The 12274-nt window shown below is 42.9% G+C and overlaps 1 protein-coding gene across 1 annotated transcript in view; it reads left to right on the plus strand.

The window, feature by feature from the left end:
• The window catches only part of WNK2 (WNK lysine deficient protein kinase 2), a 104592-nt gene that overhangs the window by 79391 nt on the left and 12927 nt on the right, over positions 1-12274 (plus strand). Inside the window, exons 25-30 of the mRNA XM_017737284.1 lie at positions 16-247; positions 732-946; positions 2411-2626; positions 3540-3638; positions 9115-9159; positions 10645-10898. Coding sequence (XP_017592773.1) covers positions 16-247; positions 732-946; positions 2411-2626; positions 3540-3638; positions 9115-9159; positions 10645-10898 — 1061 coding nt within the window. The remainder of the gene's footprint in view (positions 1-15; positions 248-731; positions 947-2410; positions 2627-3539; positions 3639-9114; positions 9160-10644; positions 10899-12274) is intronic.

Here is a 12274-nt window from a genome sequence, read left to right on the forward strand (position 1 = left end):
CAGCTCCCCGCCCCCCCCCCCCCAGCAGCAGCACAGCCACGGACTTAATTAAAAAAGCAGCTGCTTTTCTGCAGAGGTCTGGCAAAGGTGGCTCACCCGGCCCCGAGTCACCCAACGGGCAAGGTGCGAAGATTCCTACCATCAACATAACGTCCTTCCACTCACAGTCGTCCTACATGAGCAGTGACAATGACTCAGAGTTTGAAGATGCTGATATGAAGAAAGAATTGCAGAACCTGAGAGAAAAGTATGTTGGGTTGCAAGCAATGCGAGGGAAGCTTGTGTTACCTTGCCTTGGCAGCAGCTCAGCTTAGGATGAGCAGAGCTGTAAGGAGTAAACCGGTTCTAGGCAAATCAGGCATTGCCAGGACCTTCCCCCTCAGTGCATCCTGCTGTGCATTGCCTCATCTGCCAGGTCCATTTAGAAGAATAACTCATAGAATCCCAGAATGGTTTTGGTTGGAAAGGACCTTAAAGGTCATCTCATTCCACCCCCTACCTTGGGCAGGGACACCTTCCACTACTCCAAGCCACATCCAACCTGGCCGTGGACACTTCCAGGGATGGGGAGTCACCACAGATAGATTGTTGTAGCTTTGCGTACTTGGGGATGAGCAGCTGATTGTTTTATAGCCAACAACTGTTTTGTTTCTTCTTCTACAATTAATTACACTGTCAGGATGTGGTGGTTTATCAAATACATTGCTAGCAGAGTTCTTTTATTTTTTTAGGCATATGAAAGAGATTGCTGAGCTCCAGACACAGCAGAAGAATGAGATAGAGGCACTGTATATTCGGCTGGGGAAACCCCTTCCTCCCAACCTGGGCTTCCTTCACTCCGCCCCACCGAGCGGCCGTCGCCGAAGAACCAGCAAAAACAAATTGAAAGCTGGAAAACTCTTAAATCCTCTGGTCCAGCAGCTCAGGAGTGGAACATCAAGCACAAGTAGGTGCTGCCCTTCGCCTGTTGATTGTGTTGGTTGTGGCTCTGCTGTGTGATGGCTGGGGCTGCTGGAAAGGATGGAATTTTTGTTGGTTTTGAACTGGCAGTGGCCATACCTGCCAGCTCTGCATTGGCTACAGTGCTTGGCAGAGGAATAATATTCCACTTTAATTTGGAAAACAGCCTGGTTACATCTCCTCCTTCCTCCAAATGCAATTTACTGATGTTTGTATTCACTTCTTAGGTGCTGTTATGCTCTATTGATTAGGTGCTGTATCTTGTTGTTGTTTACTTTTTCCTCCAAGATGTCATATAAAAAAGATGGGATTGCATTTGCTCCCCCAAAGGATGGGAGGTAAAAGCTGTTATAAAACCATGATGGATGCTTTGACCAACTGAAGTGGTGTGAGATTTTCACACAGCACTACAGTCTTGAGCTGTTATCTCTCAGAAAAGTACAAAAATATAATTTACCTGGGAAATAATGATAAACCCCAGCACCTATTTCTTCAGCAAAATGTAGAATAGAATGAATAATTTTTCTTCAGCTTAGTTCATGCTGTGATTTAGGGGAGCAGCAACATTTCCAGCAGTCACCCTTTATTTCAAACCTGGTGGCTCTTGTTTTCAGTATTACTGCATCATAGGTCTCCTTTGAATTTCCTTGCATCAGTCCTTATAGACAGGGTGTTGAGGAGGTTTTTGCTTTTAGCTAAGGGTTTCAGCTAGGTTGGGAAAAACAAGTATGTTCAGAGGCAAAAAGTTCTGTGGCCCATCTTGAGACTGAGTGTTCTTGCCCACAGGGACTGAAGCAGTGTTTGATACTGTCTGTACTTCTACATCTATCTAGATATTTATGTATTGATATTTATCTGTAGATATCTAGGTAAGTGGCTCTATCTGTACTTCTGTCTACACAAATATCTCAGGTAAAGAGGCTTAAAAACCAAAATACTTTTGCAATCGTGTTACGTGAATTTATCAGCAGAAGTATCTAACAGTGGCAATGACAATTATACTTAAATAGCTATAAATAAAAAGTTTCTTGTGTCTTTACTGCAACTTTTTATTCTTCTCCATTTGCTTAATTTCACCTTTGGTGTTGGAGAGCAAACATCTGTGTCCTGCTTTGTCATTCTGTGCGTTCATCCTCCTCCTCAGCAGCTCTCTCTTTACTCCAGCAGTGCTCCTTCTGAGGGTCCTGAAAACACAGAGGAGAAACTGTAAAAATCAAACCTACTCCAGGAGCTTCTTGGAGAAACAGGATCAGGGATAGGAGGTGTGGATTATTTTCTGGTGCAGGCTGTCCCCAATGGTACTGTGTACTGTGTTCCATCCAGTACAGCAGAATGGTGAACGGCTCTTCCTCTTGGGGTCAAGACATGGATTATTTTTAGGCAGGGATTTTTTATTCAGAGATTTCCTAGCTTTTGCCATTGCACGTGTTCTGTTTGTTTGCTCTTTCAGGTAACCTTTCAGACTCTAAAGACTCACCCCACAAAGAAACAAGTAAATCGCAGCCGGGCTCCCCCGAAGCCGCCGCGGTGCCTCCTGGTGCAGCCCCCGCCTTTGGGAAGGCTGTGCAGACCCAGCAGCCCTGCTCTGTCAAAGCCTCTCTGTCCTCTGACATCTGCTCTGGCCTGGGCCCCGACGGAGCTGATGCCAATGCAAGCTCTGGCCAAGGTGATTTTTCCTGCCGGCTGTTCTCTGTCTCTTCCAGCACATGCTAAAATTAGTTCCCTTCCCTTAGGCTTGAACTTTTTAGGAGTGATAGAGGAACGTGAATCTTTGACAATCCAAATTACTGGCCTGTCTTTAAAAAGATCATTGCAGTATTGTCAGAAGAGCAAAATTTAAGTATCTTACTGAGTGTTACCAACACTCAAGAAAGCATGCCCAAGACATCCTTAATTTTTAGGAAAGAAATACCTTTCAGTTTTGCCAGCAGTGGCTTTATCCTAATACCTTCTCTGGAGTCTGCCTTACAGATTCCTGAGAAAAAATGAAAGGAAAACAAAAAAGATACAGAAGGCTAGGAGCTTGTTTCCTTGGTTTCATTTTTTTTTAGCCCCTTGATTCCAGTAGACCCAAAGTTCCTCATTTTAAACTATCAAACCATCTTGGGCATGAGAGAAAATAAAAAATGAAATTAAATGAAAACCAAACCCAGGGGACCAAGTTGTGTTTCCTTTCTGTAAGGGGTTCACTTTGTGCATAATTTTGGAGTCCCAGCCACAGGACTGTAGACTGGCTGCACTCCCAAGACCCCAGCTCTGAGACCTCTGTGTATTGCCCCCATCGTAGGCTTTGACTGAACTTGTTGCCATGCATATGGGAAGTTCCAATGATGATTAAAATACCTTCCTCTCATTACACATCCTGCCAAACTAATCTACAAAATATCTATCTGTCCTCTTCTGCTGTTATTGCATCCTTTGTGTATGGTCAGTGAACTTGCTCCTCTTTGGCAAAGTTAAGGGGGAGATGTGGAGGTTTAACTAACAAAGCTGATTTGACTGATGGTTTAGGACATCTGATCACAGCTACTTGTACTTTATAAGTGTCTTTGTTTTCTTCCCTTTATATTCATTTACAGGCTGGACGGTTTTCCACCAAACGTCTGAGAGAGTGACCTATAAATCTAGTAGCAAACCTCGTACCAGATTCCTCAGTGGACCTGTGTCTTTGTCCATCTGTTTGTATTTGTTCTTTTGTATTTTATCACAGTCCATCTTTCTTTTACCCCCTTTTTCCAATTCCATGGTTTATATCTCTAATATGTTTGGCAGGATGCCCCTTTTTCTGAACCATCTTTTCTTTCTTTTTCTCTTTCTTTTAAGTAATCATCATGAACACACCTTATTTATATTAATTTTTCATATGAAAGCTTTTTTTGCACTGCTTTTGGCTCATGCCTGGGCACCAAAAGCATGTGTGGAAGATGTCATCATTTATTATATATAGCCTGATGGTAAATTTTACCCTGGACTTATCAAAGCTTTTGTACTTTATGTGATTTCTGTTGAAGTAATTTTATTTGCAATGTGGCAAATATACATGTCTGCTGTCCCGGTTCCAGCGACAACAAAATGAAATCCATCCTTCTGTAGACGAATGGTCTCTTTCACACATGTTTGGACTCTGAAGACATGCATGTAGCAAGCTGATACAATTCTAGAAGGTCACTGGAGGGTATAACTTCCATACAAGGGCTGTATTAACACAATATACAGTACTGTTTATATCCACTCTATTTTTCTTTAATTTTTTTCCCCGCTCTTTGCATGTGGAAATGCTGAGACAACAGTGCTCCAGCTAGTTCTTTCCAAATCTCTGTCCTAGGTGGGCTTTTCCCCATGCAGTCACTTTAATTAGTTTAAGTGAGCAATTTTTTTGATGTACTCGTAAGCAGCAGGAAGATCTGGTTACTCTAAGGGAGAGTCCCATCAACTTTTTTTGTGTAAGCTGATCTGGCTGAAGCACTTGACTCAGTTTATTTTCTTATGACCTTATGTGACCTCAGAGATGAAGTCAATTAGCAGTTCATCAAAGCATAAATAAGTAAAAAGCAATATCAGATTTTCAGATGATACTTGGAAATGGATTGCTAGGATCCAGGAGTTTTGTCTCAAATAACTGTGCACCTTCTATTTGTACCCTATTTGTCTGACTTCTAAAGTAATTGGCAATTCCACCAAACGATATCAAGCTACTTAATGAAAAAATTAAGACTTTTTTACCCAATTGTAGATGCTGCTTTTTAGGCAAACGGATTTTGCTTGTACAATAAAGATATGTTGTGCTGAACAGGTACTATAGGCCACTTACATATAACCTTAGAGGGGCTGATAACGTTCTTGACAAAGTGTTTGGTTAAATAACTGTGGGTTTACAGTAGTATCAGATCTCCCCTTGGAGTTCTGCATTGCTCATTACTATCCAAGTGGTTCAGGTCAAAAGCACAAGACCACTCCAATACACTCCTCCTAATTTTATAAATAAACAGTATTTTAAAAAATAATCTTGATTTTTTTTTTTTTGTTTGAGCTCCCTGAAAGCCCAAACACTCAGGTCACTGACGTTTACAGAATTTATTACCATGTAAGCTTTTAACCACTGGTGAAGTCATGAGACAGTTTTGCATTTAGGGATTTTTTCTGTGAGAACCTGAGGGGAATTCTCAGCTCCCAAATGTTCCTGTTTGGTGTTAGAGCGGCCACAGTTATTTCTTCCTCTGCACATGTAATTCCCAGAAGTTGTTTCATTAATCTTCCATGGAATTACTATTCAGTAGGATGCAAAAAGTCTGGGAGATGGCAATTAAAAACCAGTGTATTAAAAGTGTTTGGGTGTGTGGATATTGTGAATGAATCCAAGGGAATATGTAAATCCTTTGAATCGTGAAGTTTCCTGATGCTTAAATAACTCAGCATGACTAATTTCTCAGCCCATGTGCTCTCTCAGGTTCTTCTGGGCGAGTGCTGGGGAAGGTTTGGCCTCCCCCGTCCCTGAGTCACAGCAGGAGATGGGTGGCAGTTCAGGCACTCCACGTGGCACTGCAATCCTGGGTCACCCCTGAGGGTTCCAGCCCTGAGAGCACAGCTTGGCTTCCAGGGGTGCCTCTCCCCTGGGGTGCTGGGCAGGTTTGGTGGGGCAGGAGGTTATTCCAGCTTGTTTTCCTGGTGAGCCCAGCAGGTAGGCTGGGTGTGAATGAAGGGCTGGGGCTGTGGGCAGTCCTGTCCTTCCCGAGGCGGCTGGGGCTGGGACTGCGGTGGGCAGGACGGACAGCAGGACGTTCTGTCGAGCTGGTATCCAGAGCAGCCCTTACTGTAGCCTCAGGAAAAACAGGGCTTGAGGAAGGCTGGGTTGGATGGAGCTTGGAGCAGCCTGGTCTAGTGGAAGGTGTCCCTGCCCGTGGCAGGGGGTTGGAACAAGATGGGCTTTTAAGGTCTCTTCCTATGTAAACCATCCTTTGATTCTGTTATTTGAAGGTGATGATGATGGCAATACCAGCTGGCTGATGTTCCTTCCCCTCTGGAAGGGATGTCAGTTTACCCAGCAGGTAGGCAAAGCCAAGCATTTGGATTAGTTGCTAAGCACGTTTGCATCCGTGCCCCATCCCTGGAAGTGTCCAAGGCCAGGTTGGACGGGGCTTGGAGCAACCTGGGGTAGTGGAAAGTGTCCCTGCCCATGGCAGGGGGTGGCACTGGATGGGATTTAAAGTCCCTTCCAACCCAAACCATTGCAGGTAGGATTCCATCCTCTGTGCAGTTTACAGGGCTGGGACACCGCTGTCCAGTGCCAGCAGCTTGGTGGCACATCCAGCCAATTCAGGGTCCTGGGTCTGCTTCATAAGTCAAGGTTTCCCTGGTATTTTTTTATTTGAGAGCTGTTGGGAAACATTGTGCTGCATTTTCAGAAATGCTCTGAATCTGTATGTTTGGTTCAGGAAAACCAACCCTTTGCCGAGGTGGGATAGGCCAGCAGGAGACCTGCTGCACTGGCAGAAAAGTTGGCAACAACTTTAAAACTAAATGTTCAGATGGATTAAAGACAGTATCACAAGGATCTTGCTCTGGTTACAAGATCCAGCAGACTCGAACACTTTCACAGTGTTCTCCAGGACTTTTTGATCTGTTCCCGATGTCCAATATTGACTTCACCTTTGTATGTTTAATGAAATAAAATATTTTTGATGGGCTTTGGCATAATTTTATCCTGAGTTCCTTTCCTGGGTTAAACTGCAAGGGTGCCCTAGGGAAGAGTTTCCACTGATCGTGAGTGGAATTTTCAAAGCTCCATTTGACTTAGGCTTGGAATCTTGTGTAATGCAATTTTTGCCAGGTCTGTAGCAATTCATATACTGTATGTGCATATGCAATTATGGAAATGGTCTGGCAGTTTATTGCCATTTCCATTTTTTTGTAGCTTTCCAGCTTTTTGGCAGCTGTTGAGTGCAAATATGGGACAGTGGATTTTTTCTGTTCTGTATGATATAATAGCTAGTTAATTCCTCAGATAAGAGATCTGGAATTGGAGGCAAAATGCTCTGCTAAACTTTAGCAGTCTTACATTAAATCTTAATTACGATTCATCTCCTTAACTTTACAGTTCTTAAACACGTTAATTTTAGCCGTAATACAATTAATCTGGTGAATTAGACCTACAAAGTGAATTTTTAATTGAATTTGAATTCATAACCAGCCATGGCCGATGGCTGTCTGTCCCTGCTTCAGGCAGTCTCACCGCTTAGGGAATGTTTCCCATCTCCCACGCCCCATGCTGGAGTGATACCACTCAGAAGGAGCAGCTCTCTTTTTGGTGACTGACTCTCCTGTGATACTTCCCTCAAAGCTGACACCCCTCACGCGGGTGTTTCATGAGTGTGTTGAGTGCTGCCACTTTCTGTCACTTCCCTGGGTCGGATTTGGCACCTGACGTGCTGGGAAACCTGTGACTGGGTGTGCAGGAAGCAGAGGGGTTGGTGATTAAAGTGGTTTTACATGCATTTGAGCACGTACTGCAGTCAGCTGCCTGCTTTTATTGCTCGCAGGCAGATGCTTTCCATTTGCATTCATATTGTGCTAAGAACTGCCTGTTGCTGCAGGAAATAGCCTTCTAGGATTGCTGCTGTGGCCACTGCCATCATGGGGAGTTGTTTCCATTATGGGAATTCATAGCTAACTTTGGGATAGGCAAGGTAAGGTATATCTGAGGGAAAAGAGGGCAAAAGATATAAGAATACAAGACAGATGGTTGAGTCGTGAATTTGACTGTGTTTGTTGCCTGGGCTTTGAGATGAGAACTGAACTTGGTCATGCTTGCATTGCTGTAGTCATGTCCTTCTGATTTGCCCAGGGTAGAAACCTATATGAACTATATGAAGTAATAAGAAATTCTTTCAAAGCAGTCCTCTGTTCCTCATGCCACCCACATCTAAACACAAACATCTCTTCTCCCTTACTTCCTCCCTCCCTCATTTCTTTACTTTCTCGTTCTCAGTCTCTGACTGAAATCACTTCCTTCTCCTCTGAAGACTCATTCAGGGCCTGTGTCAGCCTGGACCTGCAATCTCTGAGTTTAAAGCTGCATTTCTGGCACAGTAACATAAAATGTTACACCACTGTTTAGTCTAGAGAAAAAGCACATCCATCCTCTATCTTACTTTTTTTGCCCCAGTCTGATTTTGCTCATGGTTTCAAGTGCTTCTTCCCAATGAACTCGCCATAGCCCATGTCAGACACTCATCTCCCCCCATACCATAACAATATTCTTCTTATCAAGTCCAAAATACCTTTCAGGAAATTTGGCACCCAAATAGCAATGGTGCCGATGTCTGGCAAGATCTGACAGTCGAGTCGGGGTCTCGGCACACTTCTGGCACTCTGCTATCTATCAATAGACTGTAAAATCATGATGAAGGATGGAACGAGGCAATAACGAAAAGAACACATAGTTCAGTTAAATTAAAACTCGGCTACCCTGATGGATTATTTTTCTGCACTTGGATAAGGCATAAGGGAAACTCATTCACAGTTCTGTTCAATTGAAGTTCAGAGTCTCACATTTAGACACAAATCCTACAAATAAACTATTTGGAAACAATTGGCCTCAGACCTGCAGAACAATGTATCTTTTTGGACTCGTAAAACAGGATTTTTAGGGTTGTTTTATGGTTTGTCTTTGCAGCCAGACTAGCTTGACTTGTTCCTGAAAGCATTTTTGGCCTCCAATCACAAACTAAATTGACATCATTTCCTGCATTAATAGAAAACAAATCAAAACTTTCTATTAGGAAGCCAAGGCAATTTGGAAAAAAAGAAAAAAAAGGAAAAGAAAGAAAATCAACAAAAAAATTTTTTTTAAAAACCAACCGACCAAACAAAAAACCAAAAAAACAAACAAACAAACAAATGCATCTTTAAGTCATGAGCTCTTGCTTTTGGCATGCTGTGGTACTTTCCAAAGCTTTTGAATGGCTGCACATTAAGAAAGGTTTGAGCTGTCCAGTTATTTAGGCTTCCTTTACTCACCTGAACTGCTGACTTTGTCTGTCCTTTCTTGCATAATAACTACTTTTTGATTGCTTAAAAATACAGAAGCTTGTCCGTCCGATTTGTTGTGTTTAGTCTTACCTAATTCTGTGTGTCTTGTATTGTTTTACCTTGTAGGGTCCACCTTGAAACGACTATGTCTAGGCAAAGATCACAGTAGTAGTAACTATCCCATTTTTGTTTCTCAGTATTTCCTTCATGGCATGGGATGTTCTTTGCTTTTTTATTATTATTATTTTTTACTAAAAGCTAGTTGTTTAATAACTAGAGCTGATGCACTTCTATGAAACTAGACTGTATAAACTGTGGTACTTTGAGACTAATGCATGTGCTGTGATGTCTTGGGAACCTCGCATGCTGCAAGAGAGTCGTGGTGTTCTGTGTGTGAGACCGTGCATGCATGCGGCCAGGAAACTGGGTCCAGTGTCTGTCTCCGAAATACACACCTTTATATGACTGCAGTTCTCTGCTGGAGGAATTGATAGCTTAAAACCATCCCAGCCACCTTGAGCTGCATGAAATATTAAACACCAATTGAAGAACTTTCCTCTTAAAATCCTTACTTTTCTCACTTTTACCCCAAGTAAAGGAAAAGGAATTGAGCAGTATTCACTTAGAAGTGACGTTGCAGGTTGAATGCATGATCATTTAAAGGTTATTAATGTATTTTATATAACTGTAGGACTAATTAGTGTACTGTTTCATTGGCTGGTAACTGATTAACAGAGAAAAGAGTAAATGTTCATGTTTGCTTATATAATAATTTTACTACAGTTCTATGAACTTTTTGCTTGGAGAGATGGTCTTTATTTCCAATCTTTAGCTATCTCAAATATGTTAGCTGAGACATTACTTTACATTTTCTGCTTAGGTCAGATCCAGACTCCTTCAGTTGCAGTCCCCTGCTGAGCTTGCTGTGTCAGACTTGTAGTCACTAAGCAGAAAAAGGACAGAAAATTTTGGTTTACTAGCTCTTCTAGAAAGAAGTGAACATATAAAATTAAATCTCTATCAATAGTCTTCCTGACTGCTTTTACCTATACTAAAAGTTCTCTATCTTTGTCTCAAACAGTCACCCCACCCACTACATGCTCTCTCCTCTCTCTTGCATACTTTCATGGTCCTGATGGGATTTTTTCCCCAAAAATATGCAAACAGCCACGTGAATGGTCCTGGCATCATCGAGAGAGGTGGTGGGTTCCCAGAGCCTCTGAGGCGCAGGAACCAGCCCTGCCTGTAACCTCTATGACAATGACAATTTTCCAGGAGGACAGTAAACTTATGCAAGTAAAATAAATGGTAAATTCATTTTATAAATGCTTGCAGTGTTAGCAATAGATCCCACCTCCCATCTCTGAGGAGATGCTGTATGCCCTGGGATGTCAGCATTACAGGGCTGCATTCCTGGCTTCACTCCTTGTCCTTAACTTCACCCAGGACAAGTTAGTGGCCAAGGTAACATGGTGTGATAGAAAATGCAAACCCATTGGACTTGGACCATTTCTTTAAGCAAAGGTGTTCTGCAGCCAGGAGGGGGAGGGTTAGGAGTCCGAAAAGCCACCATTGGAGTGGCAGTAGGTGAGAAGGGGTTTGAGCTGAGAGGTGAGGCAGAGACACCATCCCAACTCTCTGTGTGTGATTTTCCAGGATCCTCGACCAACAGCCTGGTGACGTGTCCTGAGCCCCTCCCGCAGTCGACGCTGCAGGTTCAGGCCAACAACAGTAACAACAAGAAAGGGACGTTCACAGACGACCTGCACAAGCTGGTGGACCAGTGGACGAGCAAAACTGTTGGAGCTGCACAGACAAAACCTTCTTTAAACCAACTGAAGCAGAACCAAAAAAGGCAAGACATGGAGCCAAAGGCTAACCCCATGCAAACGCAGAATGAGACATGTGGAGTAAGTGGCCCTCCTTGAAGGACATACCTTTTGCTATGTGTCTGACAGCCTTTGCAGAACTCAGATGCGCAGGAGGACATAGACTAAAATTACTCCAGATAAATGCTTTCTATAAATGTCCAGCTCTTTTCATTCAGTACTAAATCAATTTTTTTTTAATTGTCCTTTGGAATAATCTTAAGGGGTATATGGGCAGCAATATATATAAAAATATATATTTTTAAATTCCAAACCGCTTATTAACAGCGATACACAGCAATACTCATATTGTTACCATCTCATCTGTTGCTCAACTTCAGTTTCAACTATTACTAAAGTTTTCTTTTTGGTATTAACCTTCCTTAGAACAGGGGCTGTGGCTCAGTGGTTGCGAACCGTTGTTTGAGTGGAATTGGAGTGAGTCCTGTGCTGGGAGAGGGGACAGCTGGGGGTGTGCTGACCCCTGCTTCTTGTACTGGGTATCTGGACAATACCATCCTCAGAAATGCTGTCAAAATATCCTACAACAAGCAGGGAATTGGAAAGCCCCCATTCGTCCCTTCACGTTCTCAGCAGCAGGACAATGCCCTTGCAAGGCGTGTCTGTGTCTGCATTTGGTGCTGGTGTCGCGGCTGAGGGCTGATACAGAGGCACACAAAGGAATGGGCACACGTCCAGAATCCCAGTTTACCCTTCTGTCCCACCTGGGGCTGGGTTTCCAGACCTCTTCCTTCTCACAACTGGAGATTCCTTGACTAGTAATTTTTGCTTAGTTCATTTTCTTGGAAGACTGCAAATTGAGCCAAAATAGAGGAAAATAACAGCAAGGAGCTGTTTTGTAATCACTCAAAAGCAAAAAAATTAGATCTGGATAGTAAACCACTGCCTTTCTGGCATGTAGAAGGAAAAAATCTTGTAGCAGTAGTAGCTCTGTAGTTGTTGGTGAGGTGAGATGTACCAAAGCAGGAACCTCACCAGTGCCTCTGCTTTGGTACCTGCTGGTTCCTGAGTGAGTAAATAATCCTTTTACACAGTAATGGTTTAACCAGCTCTGGAGTAAGCAATGCCTGCTTAGGACCCTAATAGTTCTCATAAAATAAGTCAAAGTTGGTGCTAGTAAGCCCAAATAGAAGATTTCCATAAAGTGGTGGGGAGGGCACAGATTTTAAGTCACTTCTTGCTCTCTTTTGATGTGCTTTTTGCAGCATTTTGGTGTTTTTCCCCTGAGACCCCTGCAGAAGTTTGAAGTATTTGATGTGGATGTTTTGCCCACCTGTACCTCTGGAGAAACAAATGGTTATATTACTTATTTAAATCACCTTTTAGTATCAATTTAGGGTTGATTTTCCCTCCTGCAGTCTTGGTGTCTCTGTCTCAAAGCCTGTGGAGAAAGGGGA

The sequence above is a fragment of the Corvus brachyrhynchos genome, unplaced genomic scaffold (genome assembly GCF_000691975.1).
Source record: "Corvus brachyrhynchos isolate BGI_N302 unplaced genomic scaffold, ASM69197v1 scaffold266, whole genome shotgun sequence".
In the NCBI taxonomy this organism is placed as follows: Eukaryota; Metazoa; Chordata; class Aves; order Passeriformes; family Corvidae; genus Corvus; species Corvus brachyrhynchos.